This window comes from Myotis daubentonii, chromosome 1, assembly GCF_963259705.1.
Source record: "Myotis daubentonii chromosome 1, mMyoDau2.1, whole genome shotgun sequence".
Taxonomy (NCBI): Eukaryota; Metazoa; Chordata; class Mammalia; order Chiroptera; family Vespertilionidae; genus Myotis; species Myotis daubentonii.
In genome coordinates, this window is record NC_081840.1 from 52,122,373 (window position 1) to 52,143,083 (window position 20,711).

At 40.4% G+C, this 20,711-nt stretch overlaps 1 protein-coding gene across 2 annotated transcripts in view; it reads left to right on the forward strand.

Moving 5' to 3' along the window:
• ALDH1A2 (aldehyde dehydrogenase 1 family member A2) overlaps positions 1 to 20,711 on the forward strand; it is a 97,713-nt gene that overhangs the window by 44,687 nt on the left and 32,315 nt on the right. For both annotated transcript variants that reach the window (XM_059700223.1, XM_059700232.1), the window contains 4 exons: positions 1,487 to 1,616; positions 11,124 to 11,185; positions 13,285 to 13,413; positions 13,538 to 13,651. In XM_059700223.1, coding sequence (XP_059556206.1) covers positions 1,487 to 1,616; positions 11,124 to 11,185; positions 13,285 to 13,413; positions 13,538 to 13,651 — 435 coding nt within the window. The remainder of the gene's footprint in view (positions 1 to 1,486; positions 1,617 to 11,123; positions 11,186 to 13,284; positions 13,414 to 13,537; positions 13,652 to 20,711) is intronic.

A 20,711-nucleotide genomic window follows, 5' to 3' on the forward strand; every position in this document is an offset into this window, starting at 1 on the left:
CAGTAGCTCCTAGGGACCATTCAGGTGGCCCAGATTTTCATTATTGACTATTCCACTCTGTGCTGTGTAGAGGGCTCTATGCTAGACGTGGAGAATGTAATGCTCATCTCATGAACATTTAAATATTATAAAAAGTACTAGGAAGTAATTTGATTTCTTTTAATAAAGGTGAGTCAATGTACAGTGATAAGTAACACGATATTTTATTTATTTTTTTGAGGTGACATGGTTAATAGGATCATATAAGTTTCAAGTGTGCATTTCTATGATACATGATCTGTATATTGCATTGTGTGCTCCCAATTCAAAGTCAAATCATCGTCCATCACCATGCAGTAGGCCCCTATATCCTTTCCCACCTTCCCACCCACCTCTCTGTGGTAACCACCACATTGTTGTTTGCCTCTATGGGGTTCAGTTTTTTATGCCACATATGAATGACATCATATGGTTCTTAGCTTGAGAATACCATGCTAAGCAAAGTAAGTCAGTCAGAAAAAGAAGCTAAGTAACATGATATTTTAAAACGAATTTCATCTTATACACACAGTAAGTGGATAAGTTGCACTGTAAATAATAGTATTTTCATGTTATGGGATGGAGAATATTTCAATTTTAGTTTTCAGTGCTCAGTTTTCATACAACTATGTTTTATAAAGTGTCCTTATAGAAAAGGACATGAGATTACAAACATGTTTTGTTTCTTTCATTTGTTCACCTTGCAACACTGTTAATATTTCTCAGTCAAAGTACTCTTTTCTCATTTCAGTGTATTCATTTCTAGTTCTTTGTGTTGCAGATTTAACCACTTCAGGAACATGTGATTAAAATAATAACATTTATAATCTAAAACTGCCTTATATCTCTATTTTTATTAAATGAACCAGATACTTCACTCTCAGTATATAATGGTTGCGAACATAAATATTTACAAAAAAGCAGCCCTCGAGTAGTTAAAGTCTGAGCTTCCCTGGAGGAGACCTTGTTTATTTGGTGGCAATAAATAAACTCACTGTGCGCCGTGGATATTCCGTTCCTCAGCAGGGGTCTTGGCAGCTGTGGAAAACGTTTTATATTCTCATCAGTTGCATAAAAGCCCATGTCCCTGCTCCTCTTTGTGGACTCAGATTACTGGTGTGGACTCTGACCCCTTCCCTCCCCAGCTCTGATCACTAATATAAGAGAAGGTGGTTTGACCAGAGAGTATTTGCTTATCACCAGTTGAAGAAATCTCGTGTTTATGCACTTGGATAGTGATTACTGGGAGCATGCAAACCCAAGAACATGCACAGATATAGTCGTTGTGATTTTTACTGGAAACTAAACTAAACTGGCAGTACTGAAATCTTTGTATTTGAGAAATCAGAGTTGACCAGGTATGCATCACTGTCCATAGTCATCTGTGCTCTCTCGCTTTCTTTTTTCTTCTGATCCAGAAATTATATAGCGTATCACTGGAAAGTTCTCTCTGTTTCTTTTTCCACAGACCATGGAATCCCTCAATGGTGGCAAACCGTTCCTGCAAGCTTTTTATGTGGATTTGCAGGGGGTCATCAAAACCCTTCGGTATTATGCAGGCTGGGCTGATAAAATTCACGGGATGACCATTCCTGTAGGTATGTGAAATCTGAGTACATTGAAAAAGGAAACATGAGACCACACCGGAAACACACTTTTCACCACCAAACACAAAGGGCAGTCACATAGAATGCAGATATGAGCATACTTATAGCAGACTGAACCGAACAAAGAGCCAGATTACATCACTCGGATAATGACCCTATTTCTACACATAGACAGTTCACATATAAGTGCAGGGTCAAGCCACTTACATCAATATACCAGTCAGCCAAGGAACAGGTATGTGTTTGTCAGCTGCTGAGTGCTCAGCACTGGGCTAGGTTAGGTTCAGAGCCGGGGAGAGGCCTCGGGTGTGGGGAAGTCTGGGGAAATTCTGAGCAGATTAAGACATAGTTCTTTCCCTCCTGAAACATAAGATCTATTTGTTTAGAAGGAAATACTCTAAAATGTTAACAGTTGTTTTCTCTTGGTGGTGAGATTATGGATGACGTATTTCTTTTTAAAAAATACTCTTCCCGCCGAAACCGGTTTGGCTCAGTGGATAGAGCATTGGCCTGCGGACTGAAAGGTCCCGGGTTCGATTCCGGTTAAGGGCATGTACCTGGGTTGCGGGCACATCCCCAGTGGGAGATGTGTAGGAGGCGGCTGATCGATGTTTCTCTCCCATCGATGTTTCTAACTCTCTATCTCTCTCTCCCTTCCTCTCTGTAAAAAATCAATAAAATATATTTTAAAAAAAATACTCTTCCATATTGACCATGAATTACTTTCACAATCTATAAAAACAACAACCATCCTGACACCTTTCTTTTTTTCTTTTTCTTTTTCTTTTAAGTCATGTGGCTTGGCCTATCAGTGCTGTATTCCTTTAAAGGAGAGGGAAAGTATCCAGACTGAGTTAGTTGGTGGAAAGTTCCTGACCAGAGCATGACTATTAGGGGTAGCGAATACCACATGGAGTGCTTGTCCAGCACCCCAAAAGGAAGGCACTATTATTAACCTCCTCACTGACAGAGGAGGAAACTGAGGCCTAGGGAAGTTAAATAGTTTTTCTAATTAACCCAGCTAGAGTTGTAGAGCTGAAATTTTAACAGTAGAGCCTGGTGACTTGGCTCACTAGAGGATCCGTTTTACCTACTGGGAGGAAGAGTTATGGCAGGAAAGGGACCGACTGCAAGAGCTATGTGGATAGGAGTGTGAATAGATATAAGGAAAGAAAATACATGTTTATTGAGTGGCTCCTGGAGGTTGCCATGTCCCGTGCCAGGTACTCTACCGGTGTTCTCCGGAACACAGCCTGCTCTCCCTGCGCGTACTAGGAAAAGTGTGAAGTAATGCTGGGATCCTGGAAGTGCCCTGTGAGGCCTTCCTAGACTGAAGAGTATCTATATATATAAAAATCCAGCAATCAGAACCCTGGAATGACCAGAATGACCAGTCGCTATGATGCCCACTGCAGCTGGCCAATGGGCCTGATTTGGGACAGGGACAGCTGGCCAACTGCCCACAGCCCCTCCTCCTAGCTGGCCCTGTCCCCGATCAGCCCCCATTGGGGCAGGCTGACAGGACCCCAGCCATACACGAATTTGTGCACTGGGCCTCTAGTTGGTTTATGAAAAGGGAATGGTTGGCTGATAGTGCATATGGCTTAGAGCAGTTCTTCTCAAACCTTATTGTGCCTGTGTACCACTAAATAGGACTGGGGTGGGGCCTGAGATTCTTTATTCCTAACCAGCTGCCAGGTGATGCCTGGGCTGTGGGGCCTCTGCCCTGAGTAGCAAGGAGAGGATAGAGACCAACACGGAACAGGCACCTGCTCTCTCAGGTCCTCTGTTAAGCATTGGGGACTACAAAGGTGAGTAAGTAAGATGCTCATAAAATAGGAAGGAAAAGCAATAAGTAGACAAGCAAATGCAGTGCAGTGTGGTTTGTTCAGATGTGGAAGCATGAAGTTCAGTGGGAATCCATAGGAGAGGCCATCTTCGCCGGTATTAAGGTTTCCTTGAGAAGGAGTTGAGATGAACAAGATGATACCCGAAGGGTAGGTACGTAAAGATGGAGATAGGGCCATCACAGATGGTGGCAATGCCTGTGCAAAGCATGGGGGGGAGGAGAGTACAGAGTGGTAGTGGATCTGAAAGTATAGCCAGATGTAGAAGACAGTGGGGCTCTGAGGCTGGGGAAACTATGGTACATGTTTTACTCCAATGGTGAGTCACTGAATTATTTTAAATACATGAGTGCCATGATCAAAATTGCACTTTGATTACATGATGGACAATCAGTTGGGGAGAGCAAGTATCTGCTTCCTCCCCCACCCCCTCGTAGGGTAGGCTCCCTAATATTTGGGAGGAGGAGAAAAGGGTTATGGCATGAACATTCTGAGCCATCCACTGGACAGCTGCTTCTTCTGACTTGAGAGTCTCTCCCATTCCTCTCCTTTGCATCCCACTCAAGGCCCACAGTGGATGTTATCCCAGAATCATGTAGTATCTGTCATTTCCTGCCATGATGCTCAGTGGAGCTGTTGTCTCTGACCATAAATCCTATGCTCTGACCCTGCTACGATGGCACTTCTAATTATGTTGATAAATAATAACCATTACTATGATTTAGTGGACACCTTATTTGTACTCATTATATTATCTCTAATCTCATAGCAACCCAGCAGGCAAAGTATTATTTTCCCCATTTTGATCATTTTAAACCTATATTCTCTCATGTCCACAAACTCTTTATGATGGAGGATCAAAACTTGTTTGCAATGAATGGAGGGAGAAATGGAGGTTAATTGATTTGCATAATTTTTTCCTCTGTAACTACCTAGTGTTGATTTTATTGATTTTGTGATATGTAAGCAGAGAAAATATAGTTCATGCTTTAAGCTGAATTCCTACAGAATGGCTTTCTATTAGCCTACAGAAAAGGTTAAAAACCTACTCAGGTCATATGTCATTACTTATCCACTTCCATCCCTTTTCAGTTTTATGCGTTAAACGAAACAATTGGTAAAAAGTGCTCAGACATTGACTCAGATCCTAAGGCTTTGCCTTCAACAGCTACATCTAGTTTGGTGCCGTTAACGAAGGGCACATACGGTGAAATCTTATTGTTCCCTGAGAGGGGGAGCTGTTTGTTCTGCCCACCTAAGAAGAATCAGGGTAGTTAGTGGGACCTGAATTGGTGGTGACAGGAGGTCATGAAGTCTGTTTCACATGTAACCTCTTTGAGAGGTTTAAGGCTGCAAAGACCTCAAGGATTCCTAAGGCCAATCTCCTCATTTTTCAGACAAAGAAACTGAGGTTCAGAGAAGTAATGTAAAGTCTCAGTGTTTGTATAGGTGTTTATAGTTTATCATTATAGCCGTAAACTGTTCTGCGAAGTCTGTTCAGTATCTGTTCAGTGTCAGAATACATAGGAATCTGCCAGGGGACATGACGGGATGGTTCAGTGTAGCTGGTCTAATTGTTTTAATACTGGAGAGGGGGAGATGACCTCCCATTCACTGAATTCTGTACAGATTTTTATGCTATCAAATAAACTAATTATTAGTGTGACAAGGAATATCAAACTAACTGCAGTTCTTCAAATACTCTTAGTATTGTAATGTAACTGAGAGCTAGTTCTTGCAGTCCATTTTGGATAAACTTCTCAATTTCTGGCACATTTTAGATTTTTCTGATTTCATTGACTGTACATATTGCCCAATTATACTGTCTAGTTTTTGTATAGATTGTGTCAATGTCAGATATGCTTATGAGAATTCTGTAAATAAGTTTTTTCAAGTAACTATAAAATTTGCTTTAAGAAATAATGTTTACTCTGAAGGAATAATCCAAATAATTAAATTGTTATAATTAACTGAATAATTGCTCTCTCTCCTGTGTAATTTTTTCTTTTTAATCCTCACCCAAGGATACTTGCCCATTGATTTTTAGAGAGATTTGAAGAGAAAGGGAAAGACAGAGAGAAATATCAATATGAGAGAAACATATCGATTGGTTGCCTTCTGCACATGCCCTGACCAGGGCGCAGGCTGGGGAGGAGCCTGTAACCAAGGCACATGCCCTTGACTGGAATCAAACCCAGGACCCTTTGGTTCACAGGCCAACACTCTATCCACTGAGCCAAACCAGCCAAGGCTCTCCTATGTAATTTGTTGAGTTCCCCTCAAAAAACATAGAACAGTAGCTTAAGTGCATTTCACAAATACAGAGGAAGTTTATTACTCATTTCTAGGGAAGAAGACGATATAATTCTAGAAATGGCTCAATATACACCCATAAAATTTGATCCAAAATTCAACCAAATTTATCCTATATAATCAAAGGGTAATATGCAAATCGACTGAACCGTGGAACGACCGGTTGCTATGACACGCACTGACCACCAGAGGGCAGATGCTCAACATAGGAGCTGCCCCCTGGTGGTCAGTGCGCTCCCACAGGGGGAGCGCCGCTCAGCCAGAAGCTGGCCTCCGCAGCACTAAGGATGTCTGACTGACATGGGGGGCGGGCCTAAGTTGTCAGTTGGACATACCCCAAGGGCTCCTGGACTGTGAGAAGGCGCAGGCTGGGCTGAAGGGTCCACCCCCCCCCCCACCCCCCAGTGCACGAATCTCGTGCAACATGCCTCTAGTAGTATGATAATGTCTTTAATTGTAAGAAATTTATATTCCTCATGCTGTGTAAACACTCAGGTGCAAAACACATCAGGGAAGTTGTCTCTGGGTGAGTCTTAAACTCCTGTAAGAGTGGTATCTTACTCTATAATTTTACTTTCTTGAGTGAAATGGGAAAGAGGCTGAGAGATAAAAGCCTTACACATGTGATTTAGTATTTCTGTTTCGGTATTTCATCTTTTCTTTAGTTTTCTCCACCATAGTTATTATGCTCTGACTTGTCAGTTCAGGCTGTGGGATTCAGATCTTTTTTTGGTGTCTTCATCAAATGCAGGCCTTCATGCTGAGTCTGGTTCTCTCTGCTTCATGGTTGGTAAGAAGACCTAAGATCATCGCAGCCCCAAGTAGAGAGTCTGTGTTTGGGTGGAGATGTTTTCTACATCAAGCCCATGAGAAATGAAGGGAACAACCTTTAAGTCACCTTGCCATACTTGGGGAGCATCCTCTATAATAAAGACCTAATATATTAGACCGAACAGCAGAACGACCATCCGAACATCCTTCCAGACGATTGTCCGGATGACCTTCGGATGAAGTCAGGGCTGCAAGGTCCAGCCAAGGCAGCCGGGGCTGCAAGGGCCGAGCCCCTTGCACGATTTTCATGCATCAGGCCTCTAGTTATTAACATAAAAGATGGGAAAACGGGTGGTGATTTTTCTTCTAGCAGATGAGAGTACTCATTATGTATCACCTTAGGTGTAGAAGGGAGAGAGAGAGAGGTTATTACTGTTGCTCCTGTGAGTCAACTTGCCTAGGAAAAGGGGAGAGAGGCGTTCAGCCTTGTGGCCCCCCCCCCCCCCGCACTGAGGTAAGGGGGCGTTGCTCTGCAGTGTTCCCTGTATACCTTAAGATGCTGGAGTTTCTGTGAGTTCTCTGTGTCCACATTACAGATCCTCATAGAGTCATCCTCACCTTTTACAAAAGAGTTGTCATTTTACCCCATTTGAACTTGTTGACATAACATGGGTCCTATGATTTTTGATATCCACCTAAATCCAACACCTTATTCCCAAAAAGAGTCTTTAATATGTTTCTAAGTAAGGGTAATGAACTTGAAATCTGATGACCTAGTTTCAAGTCCAGGAGCCACAATTTTATATGACTCTGAGGTTAACCTACCTGTGCCATATTTTCTCTATTTATAAAATGCTGATAATAACAGTTGCTGTGTTTTTTATCTTATCAAATTGTTTTGAACATGAAATAAGAATGTGAAAATATTTTGTAAGGCTTCATAGAAATATATATGCTTTGTTCATATTTTGCTATTTTAAAAGTATTAAAAACATTGATCAGATTCCCCTACACTTCAGACTCCTTTCAGGCAAATTAGTCGAGTTACCAGAGAGGCAAAAATAAATAAACAGAAATGAAGTCAGCATGAAGTGGCTGTAGGTCATCATGACGCCTGTCGACTCCCATTTACCCTCTTGGTTCCATTGAACCTCGCTACTCAGAGTGTGATCTGTGGGTCAGAAGTGCCGGCCTCACCTGGGAGCTCGCAGAGTCTCAGGTCCCCCAGACTTCCTGACTCAGAGTCTGCATTGCAACAAGACCTCCAGGGGCTTTGTGTACACTTTTAAACTTGAGAAGTACAATATAGCACACCACCTGGCGCTTGTAGCGTGCAAGGTGACTCTACACAGTAAAGTAGTGAGAACGTTTTTTATTTTAATTATTAGGTTTGAAGAAATCAGAAGAAAAGATTGCTAACTCATGAAACCAGCTGCTTCATAGATTTTCTTTAAGGTGATGCTAACAAGTAGCCATGTATATATATTTAAAAGGTGAATTGATTTAACAGAATGATTGAGTAAGTAATAGAGTAGTTACACTTGGATATAGCAGAAATGATGGAGATGGCTCTTGAGCGATTGGTGTTTGGTTAACTTTAGTCTGGAAGCTTGGTGGGATTTGGAGCGGGTCGTACTCCCTGGGAGGACCTCTGAAGTGCCTTTAGCCTTAGACAAGGATGCAGGTAAAAGGCACAGCTACTGTGTTTGCCAGGGCCCCAGATCAGACTAGGGGTGTCCAGAATCACCATGCGCTGACCAGACTGGAATACAGACTGAATTCAAGGTCTATGGTCCTTCCTTTATCTCTTTCACTCCGTGCTACGGTGGGAAAATTCAAGCACCAAGCCTGTATTTCTTTATTGACTACTTAGAGGAACGGTAGGGACAGAAGAGTCTTCAGTTCCTTTCTCTGAGCCAGCCTTTAGCTAATTGTCCAATCTGTGAGCTGTTTATTCAGGAAAGTTTCATTCCCCATACTCAGTTTCTCTTGGGAATAATTACAGAGTTCCTCATGAGGTCAGTTTTTAAGATTTTGCCTACACTTTTTCCCTTCTCTTTCATTTTTTCAGGAACTTTCAAAATCATATAAGTAATACCACTAAATTCTTCAGCACTTAGCACATAGACGGGGAAATGCTTTATGAGTCACCGTGCTGTGCTTGCACAAGCGCCTTGTGGATTTCCTCTGAACCGTTACTTTCCCACATGTGCTTCTAAAGCAAGCACCTGTGTTGTTGTTCAGTTCCTCTTCCCATATTTTCCTCAGCCCATTTGTACTCTATCTTGATTTTTATGGTTTGTGATTATCCACCTGAATCCATCACCTTAGCCAAACTGTAGAGTTTACTTGGGAAGGATTTCCTTGGAATTGAAACTCTTTAGCCTATTGATTGGTATTACTGCTCCCCATGGAAAACCTTCCTGGAAAAAGAGCCTGACATCACAATTATAGCTACTGAAAAAAAAAATCTGAAACATAAAGAGGTATTAACATTAAAACCCCACCTTTACAGAGATTTATAAATTGAAGAAGGGTAGTAGCTGGCATTATTGTAAAGAATGACATCTATGATAACTATTGAGTCGTCTGCACACAAAACTAAGGTATATAAAATGATAGTGTTTACAGCTTTATTATAATTAGAGGCCTGGTGCATGAATTCGTGCACAGGTGGGGTCCGTAGGCCTTGCCAGTTATCGGGGCCAGCCGGCCTGGGGGAGGGACCGCGGGATGTTGGCCGGCCACAGGAGGTTGGCTGTGGGAACGCATTGACCACCAAGGGGCAGCTCCTGCTTTGAGCATCTGTCTCCTCATGGTCAGTGCACATCATAGCAACTGGTTGTTTGGTCATTTGGTTGCTTAGACTTTTATATATATACTAGAGGCCCAGTGCATGAAATTCGTGCATGGGGTGGGTGGGTTCCCTCAGCCTGGCCTGCACCCTCTCGCAATCCATGACATCCCTCTTGCAATCTGGGACATCCCTCTCACAATTCAGGACTGCTGACTCCTAACCACTGGCCTGCCTGCCTACCTGATCACCCCTAACCACTCTGCCTGCCTGCCTGATCACCCCTAACCACTTGCCTGCCTTCCTGATCACCCCTAACCACTTGCCTGCTTGCCTGATCACCCCTAACCACTTGTCTGCCTGCCTGATTGCCCCTAACCACTTGCCTGCCAGCCTGATTGCCCCTAACTGCCTCTGCCTTGGCCCCGCCACCACAGCTTCATCCGGAAGGACATCCGGAATGATGTCCGGAAGGTCATTCAGCTGTCTGGTCTAATTAGCATATTACACTTTTATTGTTATAGATAGATAGCCTAAACTGAAGGCAGTCTCCGTGTCCCTCAGGATCATTTGTAGGTAGCACCATTATTGAGTCAGTGGAATAACATTCAGCAGTTAAATATGTTAGATTTTTGTGAAAAGAAGTGGAAAAAAAGATAAAATATAGAAGACTGAATAATATGATGCTATTTGCATTTTAAGAAATGAAAGGTGGGGCGGAATAAAAGGATGCTACCAGTAACAGATAGCTGTTAATTCTGGGAAGAGGTCCAGGAAAAAGAGAGAGAGCGTGACCTTTAATTATTTTAAAATGTATAATGTTGAGTTTAAAACAATTCTGTATGATAAATATTAGTGATTCAGAGGTGTTCAGAGATAATGATAAACAGTCACATCATTTTCTCTTCCCCCAGCCCATACCCCCTCCTGTCCCCACCTGTACCCCTGCCTATCCCCATGATGCTCTTCATGAGGGTTAACCCAGTGTCTTCACTTTCTGAGCGGGACGGCTTTTGAGAGAGAAAACATATCAGTCAAGTGGCCAAAAGGTTGGCAATTGAGGGAAAAACAAAGATTTTGCCCAGGACCAGAAAGGGAAGGCCCAATGCCAAAAAATGCGCCGTTCTTTCTTTGGTTATTTCAATTAGCCATTTAATGTAATTCAGATAAACATAATGGCATTTTCCTAAAGGTGAATTTGGTTTGACTTTCCTGGATAATTATTCCAGTTACCTATTGTCCCTATAAGGAAAACAAGGTTATTAAATCGTCCTCGTTTCCATGGCTAGTTTGGGGGTGGAAGCTTTGGGTTATTGATGGAGTTTTCTTTGAAGTGGACTTTGGTCTTCTTAAAATTAGGCCTACATATGCCTGCATCCGAGGGCTCAGGAAGTGCATTTGAAAATTTTGAGGTATCTCAGTTTTTAAATCAAATAAGTGTTCTACATATAAGTATTATTTAAATATTTAATATAAAATTTAGTAGTGAATATTTTCCAGTTTCCAGTGGCCCCCACCCCAAAAACTTCCTCCCCCAAGACTGTTTCTAGTGCCATCAACTTGTCCATCATTCTGCCTCTGAGGTTAGTACTCTGGGTATCTGGGAGCCATAACCGAAGATACTTTATGCCAAGTAAAGTATCTACCAGTTTTCGTACTCGGTTGAGTGGGATGTTTTCTCAACTTCTGGTTTTGCTGCCACCCAAATTCTCCCTCTGCATTTTTTTCTTCTGATCTGGATTCCCTGGTAGTGACCATACTCATTTCTTTCAGATGGAGACTATTTTACCTTCACAAGACATGAACCCATTGGAGTGTGTGGACAGATCATCCCGGTGAGTGTAGATCCTCATGCTTCGTATTTATTTTCATTTGAACCAGTTCTCTTAAAAGATACATAAAACATGGATCTCAGTGATGTGTGTTTTCCATTACTGGGGGGAAAAAAACCGAGCTCATGTTGTTGACATATCTTTAACAGCCTCCCTGCAAATGCTTATTTGAACAGGTTAATAGGGTTTCAGCTCCGTTACCAGGAGTTGAGTTCTCAAGTCATGGAATTCTCATGATTAAAATAAGCAAAGCCAAGCCCAATGTATTAATAACCTACCCTTGGTTATGGATGTCCATTCAGCTTATGGAAAATTAATGCTTTGTTATATTTGCTTGTTTATTTTTTAAAACTGTGACTCACCATCTTTCCAGGCATATTGTTTTATATGGTCTTTTAATCCCATTCTTTCTCACTGTTTCTTTTCACAAGAATCTAGATAGAAGACTCTACAGAAGACACAGCAGTACCATTAACGTCACGGTCATAATTGAAACCATGCCGGGCTGTTGTGTGTCTTGTAAAGGGAAATAGATGTAGTGCTTAGTGTTTGGATTGGAACATTAAACATTGTCTTTTTTTTCTGCCTCTCTCTCATACACAGCCGTGGCACTATACAAAACACCATCCAGTCCTCCAACAGTGCTAGCTCATCATTCTGGCCAGGATTTCAGGGGAGGCTCAAACTAAACTCTTACATTGTAGACAAGGAGTTTTCTCTTTTCAAAATATAAGAGAATGAGTTAAGATCATCTTTGGGCTTGGGGGGCAAAATTTTTTTAGAGATATCAATATTCTTTTCATGAGCTATTATAGGCTCCGGGTTACTGTGAAATTTGTTAGAGAATGAAAACGGAAAATGAGAGGTTTGACTTAAGTTTTTCTGCTCCTAACAGCAACCCTCCCCTCCCAAAACCCACCCCCTCCCCGGGAAACCCCACTTGGATCAGAGCAGGGGTGAGGTCTGTTACCTTAATTGCAGGAGCTGAAGCCTGCTCTCCTGGCCCTTCCCAGACTCTCGGGGCAGCAGCTTTCACTGACAGGACAAGAGCTGCCTGTCAGCCACTCCGCTCGGTTACCGCGCTCCAAGATTTATATGCTGTAGATGGAATTGAAACATCACTGTGGACTCCCAAGTTTATAAACAACTAAGGGGAAAAGAAATTGGGTGTTTGGTGAAGGCAAGACACTTGTATATTTTTGCAAGCTTGCCAGGGCCAGTGAGAATCTTTCAGGGGTGGCAGCTGAGATGCTTCAGGCAGAAACACATTGTGGTCCGGCTGAAGGCAGGGGACCAGCATTTCTGTTTTCTTTCTTAATGAAATTATCAGCAATACCTGATAGTCCTGAGGCTCATGCCTGTGCTTAGGACAATGCAAGCTCAATATTCTTTTAAAAACCATTTTTTGGCCCCAAATTCAGATACATATATTTTTTAGTCTCCATTAGCTTATTTTTCAGTGGAAAGAAAACAAACTAAATTTTTTGCATACTCCAAAAGCAAAGATGCACTCTACTTTTATAATCATGTTTTTTTGTGATAATACATATATATATATATGTGTGTATATATATATATATATATATATATATATATATATATATATATACATATATATATATATGTATATAAGTAAAAGGCACGGCCTTAAAATACACATTGACTTAAATATAATTCACAGCTGGAATAGTCTCTTCTAGTTCTTCCACACTATAGTGCTTTCATACCCGTCTGAAATCCCTGGTACAAAAATCACAAATGCAAGAAAAAGTTTTCATACACAGGAACTTACTGGAACCAAAGTCTAGTTTTAAAAACATATAAAATAACAACAAAGAAAAAACAAAACAAAGAAAAACAAAGACTCTCTTTTCACTGTGTGATTTCTTTTGCTGGGTAGTTGGAATATAGTAATTTGGATTTTCAAGGCCAGTCCTATTTTATTCTTAATGAAGTAATTTAAAAAATCCAAACATCTACACTTTGTGGTGGAACAAGATTTATGTTGAGGAGTAGTCTGAGAAATCTGAGAAGTCACAGCTTGAAAACAAATAGCGGAGGGATATTTTTCCATCTATCAACCACGGGTTTTTTCCTTTCAGTGGAACTTCCCCCTGCTGATGTTTGCCTGGAAAATTGCTCCAGCTCTGTGCTGTGGCAATACAGTAGTTATTAAACCAGCAGAGCAAACACCACTCAGCGCACTCTACATGGGAGCCCTCATCAAGGAGGTAAGAGAAGCCGCCTTCAGAAGCGGCCCCTGCTCCGTACGGTTGGGGCCTATGGGAGCATATCTGATTTCACCTGCTGCTTCAGCCCTCACAAGCCACCCTTCCTCCAATTCTGTTTTGTTAGGCTGGCTTTCCACCAGGAGTCGTCAATATTTTGCCAGGATATGGGCCAACGGCTGGGGCAGCAATAGCTTCTCACATTGGCATAGACAAGATTGCGTTCACAGGGTCTACTGAGGTAGGTACCTGGGAAAACATGGGTTGAACAGTCCTGCACATGAGTAGAGGGTTTAAAAGAAACAGGAAAATGTTACTCAGAGGCTGGTCACCAAAGGAGCAGTGAGCACCTAAGCCCTCCAAGGACATCATTGGTGTCATAGCTGGGATACTGGCGAATCTCAAAGTAAAGGCACATGTTGACCCGTGAGGCTACAGACCCCTGATCTTTTTCTGTGTAATGCCATCTGTGTAAAACCTGTCTCAGACAAGTAAACAAAACCCTATTATCTTTTGAAATAAAAGGAATACAGAGGCAAAAATAAAACTATTTCAGAAGAGACTTTCCCAATAACTGCGTTTCTGGACACTCTCTTGAGTCAAGAACAATAATGGCAGACGCCAGTTAAAAAACTGGAAATTAAACTAATCTCTGGTAGAGATTAAAATGGCAAGTGTTCTCTTCTGTGTATTTCAACCAGATCCTGTAGATGCAACTGGCAACTACCAATGCCCACGTGTCATAAGGGATGATATAGAGCTGGGGTCAGCAAGCTTTTTTCTGTAAAAGGCCAGGTGATAAATAGTGTAGACTTCGCAGGCACTACAGTCTCTGATGCAGCTACTCAACTATGCCCTTGTAGCACCAAGTAGCCACAGGCAGTATATAAGCTGAGCATGGCTATAGGCCCATAAAGCTTTATTTAAAGATACTGAAATTTGAATTTCATATAATGTTTATGCCTCACAAAATATGAATCTTTTTAAAATTTGTTTTCCAACCATTTAAATCACAAAAACTGTTCTTAGCTTGTGATCCATACTGGATAGCAGGGGTCCTCAAATTTTTTAAACAGGGGGCCAGTTCACTGTCCGTCAGACTGTTGGAGGGCTGGACTATAGTTTTAAAAAAAAACTATAAACAAATTCCTATGCACACTGCACATATCTTATTTTGAAGTAAAAAACAAAATGGGAACAAATACAATATTTGTATTTGCATGTGGCCCACGGGCCATAGTTTGAGGACCCCTGCTGGATAGGCAAGGGGCCAAATTTGGCCCCTGAGCCATAGTTTTTTGGTCCCTGGCTGATATGGAGTCACAAGTTTGCTTAGAGGGTTTATAATAAAATGTTACCCCAAAATGTCTTGGGTTGAGATAACAGAGGTGATAAAAGATAATCTGACTCACTTTACCAAGCAGAACTTTACAGATGACATCATCATCGAACAAAGGATGTTTGCAGGTCTAGAGCAGTGCTACCTAATAGAAATATAATGAGAGCAACATTTGTAATTTAAAATGTGCTATTAGCCACATGAAATATTTTAAGTTAATTAATTTTAGTAATATATATATTGATTTCAGAGAGGAATGGAGAGGGAGAGAGACATAGAAACATCAATAATGAGAGAAAGTCATTGATTGCCTGCCTCTTGCATGCCCCCCCTGGAGATCGAGCCTGAAACCTGGGCATTTGCCCTGACCGGGAATTGAACTGTGACCTCCTGGTTCATAAGTCGATGCTCAACCACTGAGCCACGCCGGCTGGGCAATTTTATTTAATCTGGTATGTCCATATTATCATTTCAATTTATGATCAATATAAAAATCATTATCACAGTAGTTTACATTCTTTTTTCATTATGAAGTCTTCAAAATCTGGTATATAGTTTACATTTACAGCACATCTCAATTCACATTTTGACTTTTCAAGTGCTTTATTATTATTTTTAAAAAGATATTTTTATTTATTTCAGAGAGGGAGAGGGAGATAGAGTTAGAAACACCCATGATGAGAGACAATCATTGATCGGCTGCCGCCTCCACACGCCCCACTGGTGACTGAGCCCAAAACCTGGACATGTGCCCTGCCTGGGAATCAGACATGACCTCCTGGCTCACAGGCGACGCGCAGCCACTGAACAAAGCCAGCTGGGCCCAGGTGCTTTCCATCGGACAGCACGGGTCTGGGGACTTGGGTACATTGGCTGATACAGCTAATGGTACGCGGTTAAACTGACAGATGTGAACATACTTAACAAGAAATTAATTGATTAAGAAACCTGATGCTAATTTATAGTTACACATTATTGTTTTATGTTTGTCAACCTTTTATTTTAGTTGTATTCACTCTAGTAATTTTGAAATTTCAGTGAAACATAACCCAAAATGTGAGCGTGAGAGTTATTCCTATTTCAACTAAGTCTAATGTGTTAAAAGGTTTGCTAAGGGCTAGATGCTTAGGAAAACGGCAGTCAGTGAAGAGTGGGCAAGGCAATTGCAAAAGATCAGGGTGTGGGGGGGAATATAAATCTAGATAGAGTGTGCACCTGGATTGCTTTGCAAATGTTTTTAAGTCCTCGCTGCAGTTTAAAGAAACTGAAACCAGAAATCTTAAACAATATTTTAAGGGTATAGTTTACTAAGAAAGGACAGGTGTACCCCTAGTTAAAGAAAAGTCCTTGATCCTATATCCAAAGATTGCAGAATGAGTGTACATATTCTTAAAACTAAAATGAAGTACTTAAAGTATCTTTCCCTATGCTTTAACCTTTTCCTTATTAACCAACCAATGGTCCGGGTTGAGTCAGTTGAGAGTCTTGGCTATATAATAATTTTTAATAAAAATGAGTTCATAATATATAAAATGAGATATCAGACTTTATATGTCAGCCTCTATAGATCACTTTCATTCTTTTTTTAATAGCTGCAAGAATACTCTTGAATCAGTGTATCCTAGTTTAATACAGTGTAACCCTCATTCATGTACACTTATATTTTTTTCACTTTTTTTACACAGCCTATTACACATTACACTATTGAAATAAAAATTCTTGGAGATCTAAGACAAATTACATATATATATATATAGATATATATTTTCTGTTCGATATTTTTTAGAAGTAGAATTGCAAAACAAAAGGATATTTATATGTTAACTTGCTTATCACCAAGAATGCATTAGAGTGATGGTTTTATTTTTGAGATCTTTCTATATGTTGTGTTAATCTTCTGTTTCTTGTAGAATTTACAATATTCCCAGTTTGTTCATTGCTTTCTAATTTTTTTAAAAAAAGAGTTGTCATGCACAAGTTTTAAATTTGTATACAGTCGTATCTTTCAGCCTTTCTCTTAATGGCTTCTGGGCTTCCTGTCATCTTTAAAGAACCTCTTCAAGATTATACAAATGGCCCTTAACGTTTTCTTTCAGTACCTTTATGGCTTTGTTTTTGTTTAAATCTTTAATCTGGTTGGAATTTATTTTCATAAATAATGAAAGAGGAGGTCTAAGTTTATTTTTTTTTATAAATGAGCGTTCAGTTCCTTCCACACCATTTATTAAACAATCTATCCCTTTGCAGCTCATTTGAATAAAACATTAACAGTATATGATAAATTTCCATATATTCATGTTTCTGTTTTGAGACTCAAAATTTTATCTGTCTATTCTCTTACTGGTGCCAGATTGCTTTAATTACTAGATTATAAAAGATGTGTTGCAGTGTGGTAGGCAAGACACCCTGTTATATGGTTTCTCAAAATCTTTTGGCTATTCTTGCCCATTCTTTCAGATAAAATTTCAAATCCATTTTCTCAGCACCTTTCCTTCTTCCCCAAAAATCTCTCATTGGAATTTTGACTGGTGTTACATTACCCATTTATATTAAATTGAGGATAAGTACTTTTGCCACAAGATTGACTTCTCATGTAGGAACATGGTGTAAATCTCTTATTTGTCCTGTCATGTTCATCACCAATGTCATCATAAAGGTTTTACACATTTCTTGATCAATTAATTCCTAGGCATTTAACTTTTTCTTCCAAAGATATTTTAATCCAAAAACTGAGCACCTTTTTTTAAAAAACCACAATATCATGTATTGGAAACTTAGTTGAATGGGTGACTTAATCTTTTTGGCCAGACAAGATGTGGCGTAATGAATCATAAGAACATAATGCTTGCTTCCAGGCTGCTTGGTTCAAATCTGTTTTGACATTTAAGTTTTTTTTTAACTTTTATAAATACTTTATTGAATTATCATTTACATCCAACAAAAATGCACCCATATAAGTACCAAATGTACACACTCATGAAACAATCACGCAGATCAAGATACAGAATTTTTCCATACCCTAAAAGATTTCTCATGCCTCCTTGTGACTAACACCCTTGGTTCCAGGCAACTGCTACTTCTTTTTATTCATTTTGCCTCGTCTAGAATTTCATAACAATGGAATAATACAATATGTACTTTTCTGTGTCCATTTTTGGTTTTGGTTAATATGAAATGAATTATTGATATGGTTGCATTTAAATATCCCATCCTGATTTTTGTTTTCTACTTGTCCCATCTGGTGTTTTGTTCCTTTTTCCTCTTTTTCTACCTTCTCTTGAATGAATTGAGTACTCTATTTTATCTTCTATTTTGGATTATTAGTTATGCCTCTTTTTAAAGTGCTTGCTTCAGTATTATAATATACATCTTAATCAGAGTCTACCATTAAATAGTATTATGTTACTTCATACATCTATATAATAAAAGCCTAAGTGACCTTTATGGTGGAACAGTTAGAACGACTGGTCGCTATGATGCACACTGACCACCAGGGGGTAGATGCTCAATGCAGGGGCTGCCCCCTGGTGGTCAGTGCACTCCCACAGGGGAGTGCTGCTCAGCCAGAAGCTGGGCTCATGGCTGGTGAGTACAGCGATGGTGGCGGGAGCCTCTCCCGCCTCCATGGCAGTGCTAAGGAGCAGCGAGCCAAGCAATAGGGGCCAGTGAGCAGGCAGGTGGTAAGGAGCGAGGGGTCCCAGACTGCGAGAGGGATGTCCAACTGCCTGCTTAGGCGGACATCCCTTGAGAGGTCCCGGACTGTGAGAGGGTGCAGGCTGGCTGAGGCATGCCCCCCCCCCCGCCCCTATAAATTTTGTGCACTGGGCCTCTAGTAGTATAATAACTGTACAACAGAATTCTTCCATTCCTTATGTCGTCCTTTATGCTATTTTTGTCCTTTAATTTGCTACTACATATATTATACACCCTACGGAGAACCTTGCTACTCTTTTTGTTCAGTCAGCTTTTTGAAAAAGTTTAAAAATGGGAAAACAAAATTATTTTACATTTACTTACATACTTTCCATTTCTGTCCCTTTCCTTTTTTTTTTTCAGTGTAGACCCAGGTTTTTTTCTGATATAATTTTCTTCCTGTGTAAAGATCTTTAACATTTCTTATACTTCAGGTCTGTTATTGATGCATTTTCTCAGCTTTTGTTTGTCTGAAAGTGTTTTTATTTTTTATGATGTTTTTCTGAAAATAGAATTCTGATTTGACAGTTTTTATTTTCTTTGATTTTACTTCAACACTTTAAATATGTCATTCTGTGTGTTTTTTTCTGACTCACATTGTTTCTAATGAAAAATTAGCAGTCATTCTTTGTTTTAGTGTACATAATGTTTTTTCTCTGGCTGTTTTAAGATATTATATTTTTACTGTTTTTCAACAATTGAGATTCTTTAGTTTTTTTCCTTAGTTGAGGTTCATTGAAAATTCTTGGATCTATGAGTTTATAGTTTTCATCAAATTTGGAAAATATTTTTTTTAAGACTTTTTAAATTAAATCTTTATTGTTCAGATTATTACATTTGTTCCTCTTTTTCCGCCCCCCCCATAACTCCCCTCCTCCCAGTTCCCGCCCCACCCTCCACCCTCATTCCCCACCCACTGTCCTCATCCATAGGTGCACGATTTTTGTCCAGTCTCTTCCCGAATTTCCCACACCCCTTTCCCCCCCAAGGATAGTCAGTCCATTCCCTTTCTATGTCCCTGATTCTAATATAATCACCAGTTCATTCTGTTCATCAGATTATTTATTCACTTGATTCTTAGATTCACTTGTTGATAGATGCATATTTGTTGTTCATAATGTGTATCTTTACCTTTTTCTTCCTCTTCCTCTTCTTAAAGGATACCTTTCAGCATTTCATATAATCCTGGTTTGGTGGTGATGAACTCCTTTAGCTTTTCCTTATCTGTGAAGCTCTTTATCTGACCTTCAATTCTGAATGATAGCTTTGCTGGATAAAGTAATCTTGGTTGTAGGTTCTTGGTATTCATCACTTTGAATATTTCTTGCCACTCCCTTCTGGCCTGCAAAGTTTCTGTTGAGAAATCAGCTGACAGTCGTATGGGTATTCCCTTGTAGGTAACTGAGTTTCTTTCTCTTGCTGTTTTTAAGATTCTCTCTTTATCTTTTGCTCTTGGCATTTTAATTATGATGTGTCTTGGTGTGGTCCTCTTTGGATTCCTTTTGTTTGGGGTTCTCCGCGCTTCTTGGACCTGTAAGTCCATTTCTTTCACCAGGTGGGGGAAGTTTTCTGTCATTATTTCTTCAAATAGGTTTTCAATATCTTGCTCTCTCTCATCTTCTGGCACCCCTATAATTCTGATGTTGGTGCGCTTGAAGCTGTCCCAGAGGCTCCTTACACTGTCCTCGAATTTTTGGATTCTTTTTTCATTTTGCTTTTCTGGTTGGGTGTTTTTTGCTTCTTCGCATTTCAAATCATTGACTTGATTCTTACGCTCCTCTGGTCTGCTGTCGGGCGTCTGTATAATATTCGTTATTTCAGTCCGTGTATGCTTAATTTCTAGTTGGTTCCCCAACATAACATCGAGGGTCTCATTAGTTTTCTTGTAGATCTCATTAAGTTTATCGGCGGCTTCTAAACAGTTCTTGAGAGACCTTAAAAGTGTGGTTCTGAACTCTATATCTTCCATTGACAATTTTGTCCTGTTTCTTTGTCTCCGCATTTTGTTATGCTTCCTTGGTGCACTCCCTAGTGGTCTTTGTTCGCAGTCTTATAGTTAAACCTTGATTGTTGTAGCTAATACCAGGGAGGGTTTGACCTCCAGGCCAAGTGGCTATGAGAATCAGCTGTGTCAGCAGTGAGAGAACTTCTGTCCTCTAGGGAGGTGCTAATCTAGCCTTTGCCTGAGGCTATCCGGCAAATGCCTCTGTGCAGGGCTTGGGTAGGGCGGGTCGCACAGGATCAACAGGGTGGGCCGGAGAGAGCAGTT